This window comes from Ctenopharyngodon idella, chromosome 9 (assembly GCF_019924925.1).
Source record: "Ctenopharyngodon idella isolate HZGC_01 chromosome 9, HZGC01, whole genome shotgun sequence".
In the NCBI taxonomy this organism is placed as follows: Eukaryota; Metazoa; Chordata; class Actinopteri; order Cypriniformes; family Xenocyprididae; genus Ctenopharyngodon; species Ctenopharyngodon idella.
In genome coordinates, this window is record NC_067228.1 from 18330871 (window position 1) to 18351209 (window position 20339).

General features: G+C 37.1%; 2 protein-coding genes across 3 annotated transcripts in view; one reads left to right on the forward strand and one right to left on the reverse strand.

The window, feature by feature from the left end:
* cnga4 (cyclic nucleotide gated channel subunit alpha 4) lies at positions 1–6620 on the reverse strand. 2 transcript variants are annotated; one of them, XM_051905534.1, is made up of 8 exons: positions 6472–6620; positions 5637–5735; positions 5358–5459; positions 4945–5051; positions 3959–4628; positions 2055–2214; positions 1711–1876; positions 1–946 (listed from the first exon to the last, which is right to left on the reverse strand). In XM_051905534.1, the coding sequence occupies exons 2-8, from the start codon at positions 5714–5716 to the stop codon at positions 324–326; spliced, it is 1908 nt and encodes a 635-aa protein (XP_051761494.1). In that variant the 5' UTR covers positions 5717–5735; positions 6472–6620; the 3' UTR covers positions 1–323. The 2 variants fall into 2 exon arrangements, with proteins under 2 accessions (XP_051761494.1, XP_051761493.1); XM_051905533.1 differs by lacking the exon at positions 6472–6620 and having other exon boundaries at positions 5637–6008.
* Positions 6491–20339, forward strand: part of fhip1b (FHF complex subunit HOOK interacting protein 1B) — a 25365-nt gene continuing 11516 nt past the window's right edge. The window contains exons 1-5 of the mRNA XM_051905531.1: positions 6491–6654; positions 15701–16171; positions 17454–17592; positions 17699–17961; positions 18706–18936. Coding sequence (XP_051761491.1) covers positions 16043–16171; positions 17454–17592; positions 17699–17961; positions 18706–18936 — 762 coding nt within the window. The 5' untranslated portion in view covers positions 6491–6654; positions 15701–16042. The remainder of the gene's footprint in view (positions 6655–15700; positions 16172–17453; positions 17593–17698; positions 17962–18705; positions 18937–20339) is intronic.

Genomic DNA, 20339 nt, shown 5'->3' on the forward strand with positions numbered 1-20339 from the left:
CAAAATTAATGTTTTCTATTTAAATATATTTTAAAATGTAATTCAGTGTCACAAGTTCCTTCAGAAATCATTCTGCTGATTTGGTGCTAAAGAAACATTTCTTATTATCAGTGTTAAAAACAGCTGTGCTGCTTAATATTTTTGTTAAAAACTGTAACAAAGGATTCTTTGAAAAGAACAGCATTTATTTGAAGTAAAAATCTTTTGTAACATTATAAAAGTCTTTATTGTCACTTTAAATGCATCCTTGCTGAATAAAAGTTTTTTTTTAATCTTACTGACCCCAATCTTTTGAATGGTAGTGTATACTTTACATATATTTTCTACCTGCTTTCATCTCTTTTCTGATCCTGATGTGTTTCTGTTTTTATTATCTCTTCCTCTGTCTCTTCTTTCTCCTTTTCAATTGTTTCATTTTCTTTTACATTCTTCTTTTCTCCCAGGCTCTCCTCTCCTCCATCACCCTCTCCTCTCTCTCCTTCAACCACTGGCTCCTCTTCATCTTCCTTCTCTCCTTCTCCTTTCCCATCCCCAATCTCCCTCTCTTTCACCTTTTCCCGCTCTTCTATTTCTCCCTGTGCACCCTCGGCCACGATGCCTTCCCATCCTTCAGTCTGCAGTTCCAATTGTTCCACTCTTTGCATCATTTTGCGGGCACTAGACTCCAGTTCAGCTATCAGCCGAGCCAGTTTGGTCTGCAGCGTCTCTAGGCAGGCCTCTAAACGGTTAACCTTGTCCTCTGTTTTCTCCACCTCTCCCTCCCCTTCATCTGTCTCTTCCAGCATCCCCATCTTTGTCAGGATCTGACGACCCTTCTCCTCCAACAGGCGCTTGGCAGCAGGGTACTCAAGAAGTGTTTCAGTCAGGCCCTCTTTCGATAGGCTGAACAGATCCGAGTAACCAATGCTGCGAATGTTGGCTGTTCGTCTGTTTCCTGATTTGTTACCTGTACATTAATGAGAGATGTGATGAATTATGTGATATTTATGGTGATTTATTATGTTTTAATACAGCTAAATTTGCTTTTGTTTTTGCAGATGTAGAGTGAATAGTTCACTCAAAAATTATAGCCTACTTTTCAATCATTTACACACTATTATGCTGTTCCAATCCCATATTATTTTATTACACAAAATGACATTCTCAAGCTTCTTTTTCCATACAACAAAAGCACCAAAAGACACACTAAAGCTCCATAAATGTCAGTCTTTTGAAGCAATATGATAGCATATAACACAACCACAAATGAGGGGAAATAAATGTTATTGTTATTGTTATTGTATGGATTCAGAAGACTATATACTGTAAAATATAGTGTATGAGTCATATGGATTATTTTTTGTGGTATAAATTATCATCCACATTTCTTGTATGGAAAAGAAAGCTTTTGACATTCTGTTCTCCTTTTGGGATTCATGGAATAAAGAAAATAACAAGGGTGGAACTGCATGGGGGTGAGTAAAAATATTTTAAAAAAAATTAAGGTCAATAATTCTATTTAAAGATAAGGGAATTACTTATTTCTAAGCCCTTAAAGGAAAGTGAGAACACTTTTTATATTTCCAAAACAATAAAAGCATTTTTTGTTGTAGAAGAAAATGATAAAAATTGAACCCTTAACCATGTTGATGGATATATGTTGTTATTGTAGTGATTATACTGATTATGCTGAATGTAGTGAATACTGTACTGGTCTTTAGCATTTCATACCTTTGATATTCAGGATACTGATTTCTCCAAAGAAGTTCCCATCCCCCAGAACAGCAAACTGAGTGACTCCATCATCTGCAACCACTGCCAGCTTCCCCTCTTTAATGATGTACATCTCATGACCTACATCACCCTTCTTGCATACATACTCTCCCGGGCTATACACCTAAAGAGGATAGAAGAAATTCTGGTATAATACTGCAAGATTTACTAGCAAAGTATACAGTCCAATAATGACAACAGCAAACATAAAAAATATTGCTGAGGTCAAGTACAACATGCGAGACTCGGTTAAATTGACTCTAATGTTAGACTTAATCCAGGTGTGCCACCTGTTTTCTAACCTGTGGGGTGAGTTTAAGTACCAGCTGCTCCAACAGACTTTTCTCACAGTTCTGAAAGATGGTGACTTTAGACAGAGTGGGTAGATGCACGCTCACGGCAGTTGCTGTCTGAAGTGTGAATGGAAGATATTGAAGAATCTCATTTTCCCGTGTGATCTTTCTGTTCCAGACACATAATTTGGGTGGAAACAAACATTAAAAAAAAAAATAATAAATAAAATCATCTTGGGAACAATTGATTAAAAGTATGGCTAAGAACGAAATGGCTAAGCTTTGGTTCTGAGAAAATCTAGCATTGTTTTTTTTTTTTTTTTTTTTTTTGCAGATGCCACATATTTTGTATTCTTTTGCAATTCAGCAATTTTTTACATTTACACTACCACTCAAAAATCTGGGTTCAATAAGATATTTTAATGTTTTTGAAAGAAGTCTCTAATGCTCACCAAGGCTGCATTTATTTGATAAAAAATACAGTAAAACAGACATTTTCTGAGATATTACAATTTAAAAGAATGTTTTCTATTTTAATATATTTTAAAATGTATTTTATTCCTGTGATGGCAAAACTGAATAAAAGTATAAATCTGACCCCCAGGGTCAGATTAAAGGGACAGTTCACCCAAAAAATGAAAATCGTCATCATTTGCTTAAATTGTTCCAAACCTGTATGAATTTATTCTGCTGAACAAAAAAGAAGATGTTTTGAAGTATGTCGGTAACCAAACAGTTGATGGGCCCCACTGACTTCCATAGTATTTTTTTCCATTCTATGGAAGTCAGTGGGGCCCATTAACTGTTTGGTTATCCATATTCTTCAAAATATCTATAATTTAAATATAGCCTATATTATTCCTCATTGCAGGCTTACCTCAAACTTTTAAACTGTAGTGTAGATGTGGCTTTGATGTCTTTAAAGGGTTAGTTCACCCCAAGATGAAAATTCTGTCATTAATTACTCACCCTCATGTCATTCCAAACCTGTAAGACTTTCGTTCATCTTTGGTACACAAATGAAGATCTTTTTGATGACAGAATGCTGTCAGATTTCCCTTCATTGACTGCTTTTGTAACTACCAATTTGATGCTTCAAAAACTTCATAAAGAGATTAAAAAAAAATTAATCCATATGTTTTAATGTCAGTAAGGTGTGGCCAAAGCCAGCTTATAGTACTTAAACAGCTGTAATTTAGCATTTATTAGAGAGAAGCAGTCAAGCAACAGGAGGATCTACATACTGTAAGTGTTTTTGTGACTTTTCTAGTTTGATTTTAGTGCTGTGTCGTTGCTAGGAAAGTTTGTTTACTGTATTCACATGACAAGTCGTATTTGTTCTCGTTTCGCTCTGAGTCAGTAAGGTGTGGCCAAAGCCAGCTTATAGTACTTAAACAGCTATAATTTAGCATTTATTAGAGAGAAGCAGTCAAGCAACAATTTAGGCTTTTTGTAACCATTGAGGTTCACTCTCGTGTGTTAAGCAGCACATTTGAGCTTCCACAAGAAGTTTGCTCTTGTGCATTATTCAAGTTAGGTTGAGCTTTTGCTTATGTTCGCTAATCAATGTTTACATGCGAGTAAAAGCCTGAATTAAATCTGTTCATCATAATAAGTGATCGATTCTCTTCAGAAAATTTGGACTAAACCTCTCGATTCATATGGATTAGTTTTCTGATCTCTTTATTAATTTTTTGAAGCGTCAAAGTGGTAGTTACAAAAGCAGTCAATGGAAGGAAATCTGACAGCATTCTGTCATCTAAAAGATCTTCATTTGTCTTCCGAAGATGAACGAAAGTCTTACAAGTGTGGAAAGACATGAGGGTGAGTAATTAATGACAGAATTTTCATTTTGGGGTGAACTAACCCTTTAAATATTGCTGTTTGGGCTCACAGAATATAGAAAGACCCACTTGTTGATGTGCAGATGCTGGTACCAGTCGTTGACACGTTTCTGCAGTTCTTTGCTGATGCGCCGGCTGCGCAGATAACCCTTCACCAGCTCGTGATTGGGGAAAAACACGTTGTCACGATCACGCAAGCTTGATATCACGTCCCCCATGCTCCCCACAACGGATGCAAACACCAGCACGGCGATCAACATGTCTGCGACCAGAAAGAGATACTCTTCTTCACGTTCGGGCGTCGGAGTGTCACCCACTGTGGTGAGGATGAGAGTGGAAAACCAGAAGCAGTAGAAGTACTGGCGTCTCGTGGAAGCAAAGTCCGGGTCAGAGATGTTGGGATAGACCCAGGGATCTGCACCAAAGCCTATGTAATTAGACAGGGAGAAGTAGATGCAGGCATTCCAGTGGATGAGCACGAAGATATACAGCATGAGTTTGGCGACGCGGAAGGTGTTCGGATAGGATGTGCGTGTTTCCATGCGGTCCAAGGCCTCGTTCAAACGGCCTGTGCGCAGGAAGCGGTTGACCCGGACTAGAGGTGTGTGGATCCCCAGTTTCAGATAGAGCAGATCAGTGGGCAACAGAGAGGCAATGTCCCATTTGAATCGAGAGGAGTGTATGTAACGCGTTTTCAAACGGGACAAGTCTCGCACCAGGATACCCTGCTCCAGAAAACCTGTAAAGAGAAAGCCTTTTTTAAAAGGGTGTCTAAATGTTTTCAGAAGACCACTATGGCGATCTGGGGAACATTTGTACTGTGACAACAACAAAAAAAGAAGAAGAAAAAAACAAGCAATTTGATGTTTTAAAAATATTACAAAAATGATGATAAAAAATTTTTAAATTATTTTTAAATATTTATTTATTTATATTAATCCATGGTGAAGTCAATCTGTACAGAAGCAAAATTCAAAATTAAATTCAAAGTTAGGCTACATGCAAAGATAATAAATAAACAAACAAATAAATAAAGAGACAAGATGCACACTTACCTGTGCGAAACCCAATAACTGTGTCAAGCACAAAGATCAAGTCACAGATATAATCCAAGGTGAGCCATGCTGCCACATACGTCTCTTCGATTGCATAGAAACATGTCCTTTTAACAACATAGATCTTTTAAATTCAGTTCTCCTGGTACACAAGAATTATGATTTTTAAGCAAATTAACTACTGTTATGACTTGAAATCCAAATTATATTTTCATATTTGTAACTTTAGAACTAAACTTTTAGTGTCTTCATTTCACAGACGCTCACAGTTAATGTTGCAATTTTACAGTAACAGTTTTCTTTAAATATATTGCTCTTATCAAAATGTAAAAATGAAATAAAAGAAAGCGTACTGCATAAATTGGTACAGATGTAGTTCAGCATAAAGTAGTCAATCCTCAATGTTTTCCTACCTGCATATTATGATGACCCAGTTGTAGCAGATAGGGAGTATCATAATTTGCAACCATGTGTAGTAAAACTCTTCAGATGGATCAATTATCCATTCCTTCCAGCTGAGAGAGACATATAGAACATTTTGTGTTAGTGTCTTTATAGTATGGCCTACTTTTTTTTTTAAATCCAAACCCCTTAAAATAACAAAGAACTGTAATTATTTCTTGTCAGACTTAAGTTTTTATAATACAACATTATAGTAACAAATGTGACAAAATATTTTAACTAAAACTCACTTTATTTTTGGAGCCTCCTCTATCTTCTTCTTATTTGATTCTTCTCCCTTATTCTCTTCCTCGTTAGCATTCTTGTTCATGCGTTGCCATGCGAAAAGCCTTGTCCAGCGATTTGTGTTCATGTTTAGTATTTACAAAAGAATTTGAAGGTAAGTGAGTTTATAACAACTTTACAAGACAGATGAAGGAAACACAACCATTGTTTGACCACATAGCTGTGTCATAACAACAGTCAACCCCACCCATATAACACAGGTACATGATGCTCATTGCCATGACAACATTTCTCCAGAGGAGCCAGGTAAGCAGTTTCCTCCTGGCTCAGCAATCTGTGATTTCTGAAAACTCTAGGGAGATGAATGGAGTAACTGAGTGAAAAAAAAATAGGCTACTTTTAGTAGGCTACTTCAAAAGTAATATATCAAGTATCTATCTTGGACTCATAGACAATGAGCTATCTTTAAAATTACAATGTTTTATAAACTATAGTGTATTCAGTATGTAAAATATGACATGGTATATACTTTACTATCAATAAAGTATTTTGAAAGTGAATTATTCTTGTTTTTTCATATATTATATCAGGGAGGTAAAAACTAAATGTAATTACCACCTGGTGGCAGCATTTATATCAAAGTTGTGTTTTTCTGCACAGCAGTGGACGAATTTTACCTACCATGACCAACTCATCAATATTAATTACGTGGCGTGTCTGGCCGCTGCTTAAACGTTACAAACCAACTCAACGTCGACGTGATAAACAATTAATATTCATACTCCACTTCATCAATTCACCATTTTCGCCTGCGGTGGCGCTCCGAGCAAAACAACATACCTTTTGCCATGGCCGCCACCCTCCAATGTAACGTCACAGCGTCCCGTGCGCGTGGGTGTGTCCGTGGAATCTGAGGAGAAAGATGGCTGCGGGACGAAGGGAGAGGTTGACAAATCTCAGATTCACTGTTTGAGGATAGACAGGTTACGGCAGAAGACGAAACGGAAAACAGCACTCGCTCGTGTAAGTATTTTTTCCTCAGTTTTTGTCGGTCGAATAGTGCTGTGTGGCGTCGTCACCGTTCGTTTCCCGCTCGGCTCGCGAGCTCAACGGACGGCGTCAAATCAAATCTGACCCGTTGCGAGCTCTCCGTGCGGTTAACGGTGAAACTCCTAACAGATGAGACTAGAAATATAACTTTCTAGCGAAAGAAGATATGCGTACACCTTTTAAACCACGATAATGTTGGAAGCGACAAAATTAGGTTAGTTTTGTGTTATCCCTCTTGACATTAATCACATAGAATAACGGTTCTTAACCGTTCAGTGCCCAGTGTGTGTTTAAAACGACACATCACTGCGTGGGAATGTGTATCATGACACATAGGCATGTTGAAAGTAAGAAAGAATGAGCTGCATTGAAATAAACTTGAATATGTGATTGACAGCTGGTTAGGTATTTGTAGGTCATCTTCTTGGTATGAGGCAGTAAAACGATTTTTTTGTGATGTTGTTTACTGTTCTAAGTGCCTTTTGACCTGCACAGTTACAGTAACGTTATATTTTATTAAGTGATGTGGTGGTGATCCCAAATTTGACCGGTAAAATATTTGTTGTCATAAGTGATAAACCCCAGACTTTAAAATGACTTCTGTTGTGTAACGTGAGTACTCAACTTGGCTGTTGGAGCTAGTATTTTTGTGCATAATTTCAGTCCAAAACATATATAATCATGTGGTCTATCCTTTTTGTGACTAACCTGTCAAAGTCTCCTTAAGATAGTTTATGCAATACAGATGTGATCTATGGTTGAAAACAATCTCTTATGAATATGATTATGGCAACAGCGTTGGCTGGCAGCAGTGGAAGCTGCTCATTTGAGTGTTTTTGTTGGCTTGTGTCATTCATATAAAAGCCTGTTGAACAGTCGATATTGCTGTATTTATCAAATGTAAGAGTAGACAGTATATGTCTTTGTCTTTTTGAGGGTTCCTGGGTTGAGTATATGCTCTACATTTTATAATGGGAGATTTATGACAGGGTTATGACTGGAAGTGGAGATTTTGAAGGGTCTGCAGAAAAGTAATAGTGCTTAAATAGGTTCTCAGCCTTGTCTCTGTTGATAGGTTTTGTATTGTTTAAAGGGTTAGTTCACCCAAAAATGAAAATTCTGTCAGTTTTTACTCTCCCTCATGTCGTTCCACACCCGTAAGACCTTCGTTCATCTTCGGAACACAAATTAAGATATTTTTGATGAAATCCGATGGCTCAGTGAGGCCTGTATTGCCAGCAAAACAATTAACACTTTCAGTGCCCAGAAAACTACTAAAGACATATTTAAAACAGTTCACGTGCCTACAGTGGTTTAACCTTAATGGTACGAAGCAACGAGAATACTTTTTGTGCGGCAAAAAATCAAATAACGACTTTATTTAACAATATCTAGTGATGGGCGATTTTAAAACACTGCTTCATGAAGCTTCGAAGCTTCACAAATCTTTTGTTTCGAATCAGTGGTTTGGAGCGCATATCAAACTGCCAAAGTCACGTCCCCCAGTGGCGAACCATTGAAATTTCAAAACACTTATGACGTAACGAAGCCTCGTTTACTGAAATCACGTGACTTTGGCAGTTTGATACACGCTCCAAACCACTGATTCGAAACAAAAGATTCGTAAAAGCAGTGTTTTGAATTCGCCCAACACTAGATATTGTTGAATAAAGTCATTATTTCATTTTTTTTTTTTTGGTACACAAAAAGTTTTCTCATCACTTTATAACATTCTGGGCATTGAAAGTGTTAATTGTTTTGCTGGCAATGGAGGCCTCTCTGAGCCATTGGATTTTATCAAAAATAAAGCCCATCTTTCCAAACATTTTTACTTGGAAAAGCTAATAGTTTATAACAACTCAACTCAGTGATATTTTAGTATTATTGAGATGCTATTATAATTTTTATTAGTATTTCCAATGTTTTAATTTTTTCCATTTTCAAGTTGTAGTAATTTTGTTGTGTGGTAATATATATTTGTCCATATATATACATATATATATTTGTACACACACACACACACACACATATATGTATATATATATGTTATCTCAGTTTTCGTTATTTTAGTATGTCAAGCTAAACTAAATGAAAATGAGAAATGCTGCCTTGGCAACCGAAGTAAAATACATTTAATATTTTTTAAAAATATTTTATTTCAGTTAACATCTATTTTATTTCATGTAACGAAAATTTTTTTTTATGGTTTTAGTTAATTACAATATCCCTGATTCAATCATACTTTTGCCCCATAAAGTCTATAGCATATAGCTGCTAAAGTAACATTTCTATGCCATAAATCCATACCAACTTTTGTGCTGTGGTGAAGGTGTACTTTAAACTCTCTTCCTCTGTCTTTCCTCTGCGCAGACACATACATACAGTTGCTGGAGTCATTTTGACCCATTGTGTTCAGGTTTATTCCCCTTCAGCAAATGCCACAGCAATCCTATACTCATTTTAGTGTCAGAATGACTGAACTTTGAACTCAGTGATTAAAACCCAAGGAATGAATGTGACCTGTAGTGCAAACAAACTTGCTCTCGTTCTTTCTCTCGTTTTTTCTCTCTTTCTCTTGCTCTGTTCTGTTGATTCCCATGCAGTTAGTCATTTATAGTTTCTTATGATTCACTTTTTCCTTTAATTCTATTTTTTTTTTTTTACCTCATTTGGCATAAATATGAAACAGAACTAAATGTGTGGCCTAAAAATTGAATCATAAGGAAGTACAAGCATTTGGTGGTAAAGAAATGTTTAAAATGTCCTTTCCTTTAAATAACCTCATATTTAGAGAGTAATGTGCATCTTGGAAAATACAGACTTGTTTATTATTAAGCAGAAATGGACAATATATTTAGGGGTAGTGTCTTTTGTGCAAGGTTCACTGTACGATTTTGGCCACGATTTGGTCGTCTGAGACAAATTTTGAAAATCCTTAAATATTCCTCTGATCCTAGGCTAAAATCTGTAGTCTTTGGTCATTAGTTTGACATGTTCACCGACAGCCGATTTAATTACCGTTGCGATCAAATTTTACCTATGATGAAATTCTGGCATTGTCAGAAGATTTGGCGCACAGTCCTGCAGTGTGACTTCTCCTACGACGACCGTCAAATTGACTTGTTTTTCAAGACAAGTCATGATCAAAATTAACGCTAGAGATTTCTTTGTTAGCCACCATTTCAGTCCTGCATGTAATGCAGCTCACAGTCACCGAATGTGTATGGGTTGATGTAAAACTCCGGACAAGTTTTCCTGCGTGCGTCCGTTTTTAACGCATCTTGACTGTCGTACAGTCTGTTATATAGGACAGCTGAGATCCCACAGTGTGACATGAGGATCATGAACATACAGTCTGACAAGCAACAATCGTAAAGGACTGTTATAAATCACACAGTGTGCATCCAGCTTTAGAGGTAGCAGCACAGATCCATAACCATTAGGTTTTCATCACCTCATCAGCTAAAAGAATGCACTGATGTGATTCTAGTCATTACACTTGCCCTTTTACCTTCTCCTGATCTGCTAACCTACTATTAAGACTTTACCTGTGAGCTGCCAAGACAGACACCTGGCTAATGATTTATTGACTTCAGGGCAAATAAGACAGAGAGAGAGAGATAGAGAGAGATCTCTTTCTTTTTCTCTCCACCCCTTTTTCACAAACAGCCTTGCACTGCAATATAGGTCAATATGCAAAGTCATTGCCATAACAATTATTTTCCACAATTTCCAGTCAATTTGGCAGAAATGTGCTGTAATGTGTTTTATATTAAAATATTATTTAATGCATCTCTAAATAAGCGTTGTATAGACAATGTATTTTCTGGAGCAAGTTGTGTTTTTATCATCTGAAACATGCTGCAACTTTTATTAAGAAATATAAATAATGATGTATATATAAAGCAATTAATGCTGAATGAGAGAGGTACACAAGCCCAAATATTTTTATACCGTATTTCCCACATGTCGGTAGTTTCAATTTCACTTTAAATTAATTTTTATCTTCCGGCATTTTTGATTTGTTTAAAAAAAAAAGTATATTTTTTTCAGTACCTCTACATATGAACATTATTGTCTAGCTGTTTTTGAATGCTAGAACACGTGTGGATTGACAGCATACATACATGCATGCAACACTCACCCGATCGGACAAGGGAAGGCCTGAACCTCTCTCCTTACTGTCGAGTCCTGGAGTGTATGAGTCAGAGTATGCAGTACACATTTGCATTAATGACTTATGTGAGTGCATGTTTATGCACATGATGCAGGTGTCTCCTCTATGTGTCCTTAATGCTTGGGAAATGCTTGCAGTTCAGCACTGTTGTTTTCACCAATGATGTATGGATTCTTACAGTTACTTCTAAAAAGCAGTTTCTGAAAGCTTTGCATGTGACTGTTTGATAGTCACAACTGTTTGTGTTTGTTAATGTTTTAAGACATGTAGATCTGAGTCTTGATATGCCAGTAGCATGCATCTGTGGTGTTTGTGGTTGCAGTGTCGATAAAGAAATCACAGTGAAACACAAGGAGCTGACTGTTCTCCCTGGGGCATTAAGCAGTCAGTAAGCAAGCAGAGCTGACTGACTCTCTGGACTGCTCAGATAATCTTCGCTGCTTAGTCCCATTTAGGGATGGGCATTTTTGGGTCTTGTGGATGCAAGTGTACTTGAACTATGTTACGTGCTAGCCAGAAAGTGTTACTCCCTTTGTGGAGGCACTCTTCTCGTAACAACACGCTGAAACACAGGCAACTAAAGCACAAAGAAGTCACAACATTCAAAATCATGTTCTCATTATATTGTGTATATGGCAGATTGGTGCTGCACATCTTGCACTTAACTGTATTTTCAATCACTTTGTCAAGTTATTCCAGACATCCCTGTGCATTTTCCATCACAAGAAATATTTTTAATAAATCATAGGCCTACTGTTGAAAAAATATGACGAGAAAAAAATAACACTGTAGGGATGCGCCACAGATCGGTATCGGCTAGGCTTGCTACGGTAGTCGGTGTTACCGGTGTTCAGTCGTAACACCGGTTTCATCACTTGCCCACCGTGGCACCGAGGTTAATTTTTTTTCCACTTTAACATGTTAAAAATATTTGCATTTAATGCAATTAACGTAGTATCCGTTTTCTGCATTATATGATCAAGCACTTATTTATGCTAATGCTTTTAAACCATTCAGGCGCGACAAGGCAAAAGATAATGCACTGTCTGTGAATGTCCTGCCTATGTGACACACACACACACACACAGAAAGCGCGCGCGGCGCGCGCGTTTTGTCGAGTGTTTTTCGGTAAGAGTAACCCACCATTCAAGCAATTGCTGTTAATTTGAAAGTGAAAGTCGGCCTTTCCGTAACAAAACATTGAAAGCTCAGCCGAACAGCTGATCATAGCTGTACAGGGCAGGTTTTTATTTTTCATGTCAAAAACATTCCTTGTCGCGGAGAGCGCAGTTCGTGGTTGCATAGCAATCACAGACGCCATGGGAGCGCAAGCGCTTTGGAAACAAGGAGAAAGCGACGTGGCCGCACTTTCCATGCGTTTTTAGACGAGATATGTGAACTGCCCCATAAGTGGTTTTAAAAAAAAAAAAAAAAAAAAAGAGGTAGAGGCCCCGCCCCCCGGTGACACCGGTATTACCGGTGTTGTCACATGTCGATTAACCGGTGGAAAAATATTCTCACCATCACATCCCTAGTATCGGCTGATAATCACATTCTCTGACTCTGACTTTAGAGTCACTAAATTTGGCCGATCTCACAAACCGTTCGTAATTTTATGACGAAAAACTGTAAAAAGACACCACTGACACACATGTAAACAGTATACAGATGAGCATACAATCATAGTTAATAATGCTGTTTGAGCCGATGCTGAAGATTTAATGAACACCAGTAAACTGAAGAGCTTTGCTAGCGGGTTAATAAACTCAACCAAATGCATCCTATATGAGATTAATCAGATATGTCACTGATTCTTGAGATAAGGGACAAAACATGTCCTATACACAAAAGCCCTCTTTATGTTAATAAAAAAAAAAAAAAACTTGTTACATTTAAAGGAAATCCAGATACTCAGGACATTCATTGCTTTTATTTTTAAATAATTTAATTAGTATTATTTTAAATGCATGCTCTATACTTGGAAACACATGTAATTTAAGCTGCCCTCAGCATGAGGTCACAATGTAAATTTTTTTAAAAATGCAACACATTCAAAAATGTACATTTAAATTGAAAGGCAGAGATCTGTAATATATCAAACAATACAAAAAGTAAGTTATTTTTGTATTGTTAGATAAGTGATATTATTAATACTGCGAATTCAAGGGCTTTCTCACTGAATCTCCCAGTGCTGTGTAGTAACGGTGTCGCCTGTTCAAGATCGGCCCGCGAGTACCTGTTCTGAACTTGCGCTGCACTGTCTAGTATTGCTCTGAGCTGATAAACAGTCCATGCAGTGCAGCTCAAACGGGTAGCACAGCTTCGTTCCACTTTTGCTTTGTTTGCCGTTTGATGTTTCCCATATGCAACAGAAATGGCAGCTCTCGTCAGTTGGCCAACGTGGTGGCGGCACCAGTGCGACAAAATTTGATCGCACCAGCAGGAAAAAGTTCGCAAAATGCGAATTAGCGCCCTGCTAACGCTAAACAATCAGACCTCAGGTACCACCCAAAATGCCACAATAACCAATCAGAAAAAAAAAAAGTCTTTTTTTTAAGTCACGGCGATCATCATTTTCATGACCAATCTTTGCTCTCACATTCGAGTACTCAAGTACTCTTGCACATCCCTAGTCCCATTATGGATTCGCACCACTAGTTGCGTTATGCTGGAGTGTTGTAGCCAGCAAACAATTTGGAAAAAACATTACAGAATTATTTATCTTACAGTGGAAACTTGCAGATGAACTTGTTTTCTTGTGTTACCAAAAACTAAGACCAGGATGAGTTGCAGAAATTTGTGAAGCAGATAAGTGACAATGTCAATAAACTAAGACCAGGATGAAGCACAGAAATTATTCTTTGCATTGGTGTGGCAGCTAATATTGATCATAGGCTATTAGCATGATATCCGAAGCCACAACTTTATGATTTTGAAACTGCTTCATGATCTTCTTGAGCATAGCGCCTGTTTTTTTGTTGTTGTTGTTGACACTACTACTAAGGAACTCTTGATCATAAACTGGACATTTTTTACATGTTATAGACCATAAATGTAATGGTACTGTTTTTTGCATATGCCTACTGAGGAGCAATTCAGTCGTTTTGCACTGAATATAATGTGCGTGTGTTGACGATAACAGTCATTGCAGCTGCTGCACAGTATGTTTTGGCAGTGACATTATTAGTGAGTGACTGACTCAAGCAATGACTATGAGGGAGAGAGAGTATCAGAGGAGTAGTGGTCAGCTGGGCTGAGTGCACTAAACTAATTAAAGAAGAAAACTATGCCAAGTTATCGTACCGCCTCTCTGCTGGCTAGAAACTGTGCACTCGTGAGTAGATGTTGTTGGACTTGGTCTGGAGCATGGGATGCTGCTGCAGTTGAAATTGCCTGTGACTCATAGTAACCAATCCACAGTACCAAGAAGTCTTTGTATCCCCTTGAGTTTGTGACACATGGTTCCTCCCTTGTACAGAGGCCCTTCCTCGAGAGACAGCCTCTATAGCATTATTGGAATTGTGAAATGTCTTTCTTGAATTGAGGGAGTTCTCATAGGGAAGGGAGCCTTATTTCTTGTCACGTTCAAGGAAGTTTTTTGTGTGTGTTCAGTGCTAGCTTCCTTAAAAATGGGCTTTTGAATTTTCTGTTTGAATTTTTTTTGACCCATTTCTCTTTAATCTGTTTTTTATTCTGCTTCTGTTTTTTTTTTTTTTGTCCTCCCATGCACTGAACTTGTTTGTACTGAAATTAAAGTCATCTCAAAAGAATGCTAAGACAATATGAAGTGTCACTGGTTATGATAAAAATACAGGAAGTGTTGTTGCATTTGTTTAGACCACAGGAAGAGCTGTGGGACTGTAAAACATCACAGGAAGCCTACTGGTATAGATGTTGTCTGCAGGTAAGTTTTCAGAAATGCTAGGGAACCAGCTGAATGCATAGATGAACATAAGCCACCACTTCCAGTGTTTTAGTGTTGTGAGCGCCTCTGCCTGTTGTATTATGGGTATTAGTAAAGTAGTTTTCTGAATTGATTAGACTGAGAATCTTAAATGGAGATATACTTGTGTGCTGAATCCTTTATTTATGACTAAAACTTTCACCCCTTTCTACTTTAAAGAATTAATTCTTTAACTCAGGGTGCTATGTATGTGAACAAATTTTGGTAGGAGCACTTGGAAGCTCACTGGTCCTTTGTTGTTGTTATTGTTGATGTTTTTTTTTAATATGCAAGTCCTACTAAGGTGACGTGTTTTCTCATGAATTTTACATTTGACCAGTAGGCCAAACTTGTTAACTGAAGGCAGATGTTAAATGTGAATTAATCAGATGATGAATCCTATTATGGTGAATGATTGAATTATGAATATTTATTAAATAAATTCCTGCTCCAGGAAGTTTACCTAGCAACACGTATAACTCAATTAATATTCATGCACTATACCATAATTTTGCTTTAGATGTACATGTGTTTGAAATGTAGTTTATTCCTTTGAAGACAGAGCTGAATTTTCAACATTCATTTATTCCAATCTCTGTCACTTTTGATCAAATGAATGTGTCCTTGCTGAAAAAAGTATTCATTTCTTTAAAAAAAAATTCTTACAGGCCCAAATTTTTTGAACAGTAATATATATATTCATAATATTAACATGCATGTTAATTGATTATCAAAATAGTTGAAGTTTGGAGTTTGAATGTTCTGTGCCTTCTGCCTTGTCATTTCAAACTCCCACAGAAACTAACCTTTGCACTGACTGGCTGCACTGTTTGTGTTTTACCTGCAGGTGTTAATGTATCATCATTGACCTCTTTCTCTCTCTTTCTCTGTCCCTGCAGGTGTGTGTGGAGGAGTCTATGCATCGGTATGGAGTATAGTGCCGATAGCAAACTGGATGACAGGGAGCGCAGACAAGCCGCACATGCTCACACACTGATCACTGGTGTACAGTGACTGTTGCTGCAGACATCAGCAGGATTCCATCCTCTCTATGCTTTTACCTCTTTATTTCATAAAGCTGGACTCTTCATTTCTTGATTTTTGGACACCTTTTGTGAGTTACCTTACCCCCCCTCCCCCCTTTTTCCCTTTTCTCTCCCTCTCTACACTACTCCCTCTCTCCCCCTTTATTCTTTCCCTGTTGACCTCTTTATTGAATTTGGATCAGCCTGTGAGCTAAGATGAGTTGGTTGAGTCGTTTAAATCCAAGGGGTCCAGGCACTCGGACCGGTCGACATGCAGCCCCATCCAGCCCATGCACTGCCGACCCCGAGACCTGTCTTATGGTGTTTGAGAACCACTGGAGACAGGTGAGACACTGCATAGGCTTATTTACCGTCATGCTGTTTGTGCAAATAATCTCCTTAGTACAACTGCAGTCATATAAATTGAATCTTGAGCACTGACTATAAATTATCTCTGTATGCAGCATTTGTCTCTTTTTTTTTTTTTTTAAACCATTCAATTAAATGGATTCCTTTTACATTTCCATTTCAGTGAGGTGTTAAAAATTATTGGTATTAATACATGGTAATCATTGTTTTTTGCATATGAGGGATCATTTTAAAGTTACCTTCTTTGTTTGCAAAACCATACTGTCTTGCTCTGTCTAGCATTATGCACTCAACAACTTGCATAATGAAAAAACAGAATATCCTTGAACCTGACTGCTCCTGTAACTTTTCTTTTAAATACTAATTTAACCCTGTAAAACCTGACATAAGAAATAATAGTCAGAATTATTATTTTTTTTAAATTGAGCAATTTATTGAACCTTGAGACTCTCTCTCTCTCTCTCTATATATATATATATATATATATATATATATATATATAAAAAGGAAAATGTTTGCATGTGTGTTTTTTGTTAAATATCATTTGACACATTAGGCTTTTTTATGGGTCATATTATGGCTCAAAATTCTGATAGCTTGTATTGTAAAACAATCTTTATAGTAAAATAACGGACTATCAGTTGTCATTCTGTATTGGCCAATAATATTCAAATGATATTATTAATATATTAAGATTATATTTAAATGCATAGTTTTATCGTCAAATTGTGGTTTTAATTGTGGGGCACAAAACATATAATTCTATCTAATACAATAATGATTGAGAGATGTACAAATAAACGTCCCTCAAAAGCCTGTTTATCATATTTGATACTTGCATACTTGCATTTTAACATGATTTTCTAAAAAAAATATCATATATGGATAATAAAGTAAACTTAAAGTTTCTTCAGTCCAGTAAATGTTCATCTTGAAATATAACTAATGATTTTTATAAAGTAAATGTAAGAATAATATTTATATTGTTAAAGATTTCACTGACATTTTTAGAGTTATACTGAAAGGCCTTTACTTGCTAAGAAAGTAAACTATCAGTCATGAACAACAGGTTTTTCAGCAAAGTTTTGATCATGTTGATAATTTAGAGGCCTTTAACTTCATCTATCAGATCTATCATCTTCCTTAGTGCATGTTGATGCCCTCTTATTTGGACTGTTTCCTGCTACATCAGTATCATCAATAGACACCTTTGGCTTTAACACAAATAGAATTTAACTGTTCCCTGTCTCCCTGTCAGGTGTCAGGTGTGTTGAAACAGAGAGAGTCTTCAGTGGGTGGTTGTGCCGATGATCTCACAGCAGTTCGCAATCACACAGATCAGATGCTGTGCCTGCTAGCTGAAGAGAGACCAGCAGGGGGAGACATTGAATCACCAGGTTAAAAACACTCTCCTGTGAGCTCCGTGGAGCATACATTTGTACTGTTTAGCATAATATATGAGAGTTTTTTTTTATGTGACAATGGATTGTGGAATGTCTGCAGCAATGGGTCCTATTCTGGAGATGGTGGTGGCGGAGAACATTCTGGAAGAGTTGGTACAGTGGCATGTGCACCATGGTCTAGATCCGGACAGCCAGCTAGAGCTGTTGAAACTGTTTGAGATGCTAATCGGACAGTCACATCAGCCACTGCTCCTGCACAGTGCAGTGCTGCAGCCGCTGCTAAGCCTGCTGGGAGCATGTGTGGATCCCCAGCTGGGCTGCCCTCCTGCCCTAGAGTCCAGCCTCGTACTGCTGCTAAATCAGGTGTTTGACAGGCAGATTCTGACACCTTTTTGAATCAGTTAGTCAGGACCAAGGCTGCACAGAATCAGATTTCTACAGAATTCAGGCTTGCACGTTTTCCCATATGTAAATTAATTTTGCAGAATAGTTTGGGTATAAACACTACGGTTGTGATCAAAATAGAGTAAATCATCTTTATTTGATGCTTCAAATATAGATTGTATCAATTATATCGCTACGCCAGTAGGTGGCAACAAGTGACTGTTAAAAATGTTTTTGTCATTGAATCATTCATTCAAAACGCTGATTCATCCAGTAATGAAAAAAGTGGTCTTTATGAGTGAGTCATTGAATCATTCATTCAAACCAATTTTTCTTTTTAAATTATTCATTCAAATTGATTAAACATTTTTAAATAGACTGCAGGAATTAACATTTTTTCAGAACCTCTAGTAAATTAAACATTATTTTGTTTATATGTCTGTTCAGAATCATGATCTCTATTTGAAATTTAAAAATAATGATTCCCAATTTATCCAGAATCGTGGAGCTCTACAATCAGCACAAAAACAAAAGCAGATGGAATTAAATGGGCCAAATTATTTATATATATATATATATATATATATATATATATATATATATATATATGAGCCCGAATTAGACCAGCAGGGTAAATACAGCTGTAATGTACAATTATTTCATGCATAATAATTAGGTATTAATTTGTGTTTTATAACTGTAAATAATTTGTGTTTGTGTCAGGTATGTGTGTCCATGGCGAAAGAAACTGCCGTTTTGGAGTTGTTATTTAGGTGTGGGCCGGTACAGCAGGGTCCCACTAACCTGCTGATCTTCTCCCTGTTGGTGCCATTTATCCACCGAGACGGCGCTCTGGGGCAGCAGGCCCGTGACGCGCTGCTCCTCGTCATGGCAACCTCTGCCAGCAACCACGCTGTTGCACGCTACATTGCTGAGAACTCCTACTTCTGCCCAGTAAGCGTGTGTGTGTGTGTGTGTGTGTGTGTGTGTGTGTGTGTGAGCTTACCTGATCCTATGTTTCTGTTCTTGCTTTTGAAAATGTGCTTGTATTCTAGATTTATGATTAAAGGGCAGAGAAGTGTTAGAGAAGCAGTCTTCAATTTGTAGTTCTTCTCTTTCTTCACTTAGCATGTCTTTATGAATGTCCTTTCTGTTCATGTCATGATGTGCTTTTTTTGTTTGTGCCATGCCTTTTGAATGTCACTTGTTCATTTCATATGTGCCTCTTAGAGCTGCTTCAGTGTGGATATAAAGTCCTGTAGTATTTTCTCTGGGTTGCATTCTATTGGCTTCTGTGGAATGAAAAGGCCATTTGTCATCTGTAGTTGTGCTCTGTGACTACAGTGTTGGACTTGCTTTTGGTTCAGTGGATGTGCTGCTTTCCTCTCCTCTGTCTTCTTTCCTCATGAGAATAATATATGAGCCTTCATGTGACCCACTTAACACTAGGCATGTGACGGTATAAAATTTTCATGTTGCGATTAATTGCTGAAGCTTTTATCACGGTATACGGTATTATCACAATATTGAAATCAGTTGCAAAAAAAGTGTTGTCATAGCATAACAGGTTTAAGAACTCTTTTTGTAATAACAAAAAGAACTCAATGTTTAAATACGATAATACAATACACAAATATATGAAGTAAAATTTTCAAACAGATTAAAGTGCAAAAGAATTAGGCTGTAAAGAACAACGGCTAACACTTTACAATAAGGTCTCATTATTTAATGCATTAACTAAGATTGAGCAATATACATTTCATACAGAAAGTATTATTTTTTGTTAATGTTAAATAAGAAATACAACTGTTCACTGTTAGTTTTATCTCAGGTCCATTAAATAAGTTCTTTTGATTTTAGTAATGTTATTAAACAGAAATTAACACTAAGAAATTAACATTAACTAAGAATAATTAATGCTTTATAAGTATTTTTCATTGTCAGTTTGGTAATAATAAATTAACATGTGAACTAATGAAGCCGTATGTCTCAAAGTTTTACTGAACAATAACAAATAATCAGGACATTTCTAATCATTAGGGCATGTTGTAGTCTAGATTAAAATATAAAAATGTTTAAGTTTGAAAATAAATAGCCTATTAAGTCTTTAAATATTAAGTATTTGGTGCTGTGATGAACAACATTGAGATTACAAAAAAAAACGAATGGCTGTTTGAAGCATTTTAAAAACTTCACTAGAGCAGTTGCTGTGCTTGCGGGGTTTCCGGGGTAACCGCTGCATTCTGCTGTTCCATCAGCGCCCTCTGCTGTCAGAGAGTAAACGTGCACTTTCATTCAGCGCGTCTCCTTCACTCGTTCCGCCATGTGCTTCTCATGCACTTGGGCTTGTTTACATC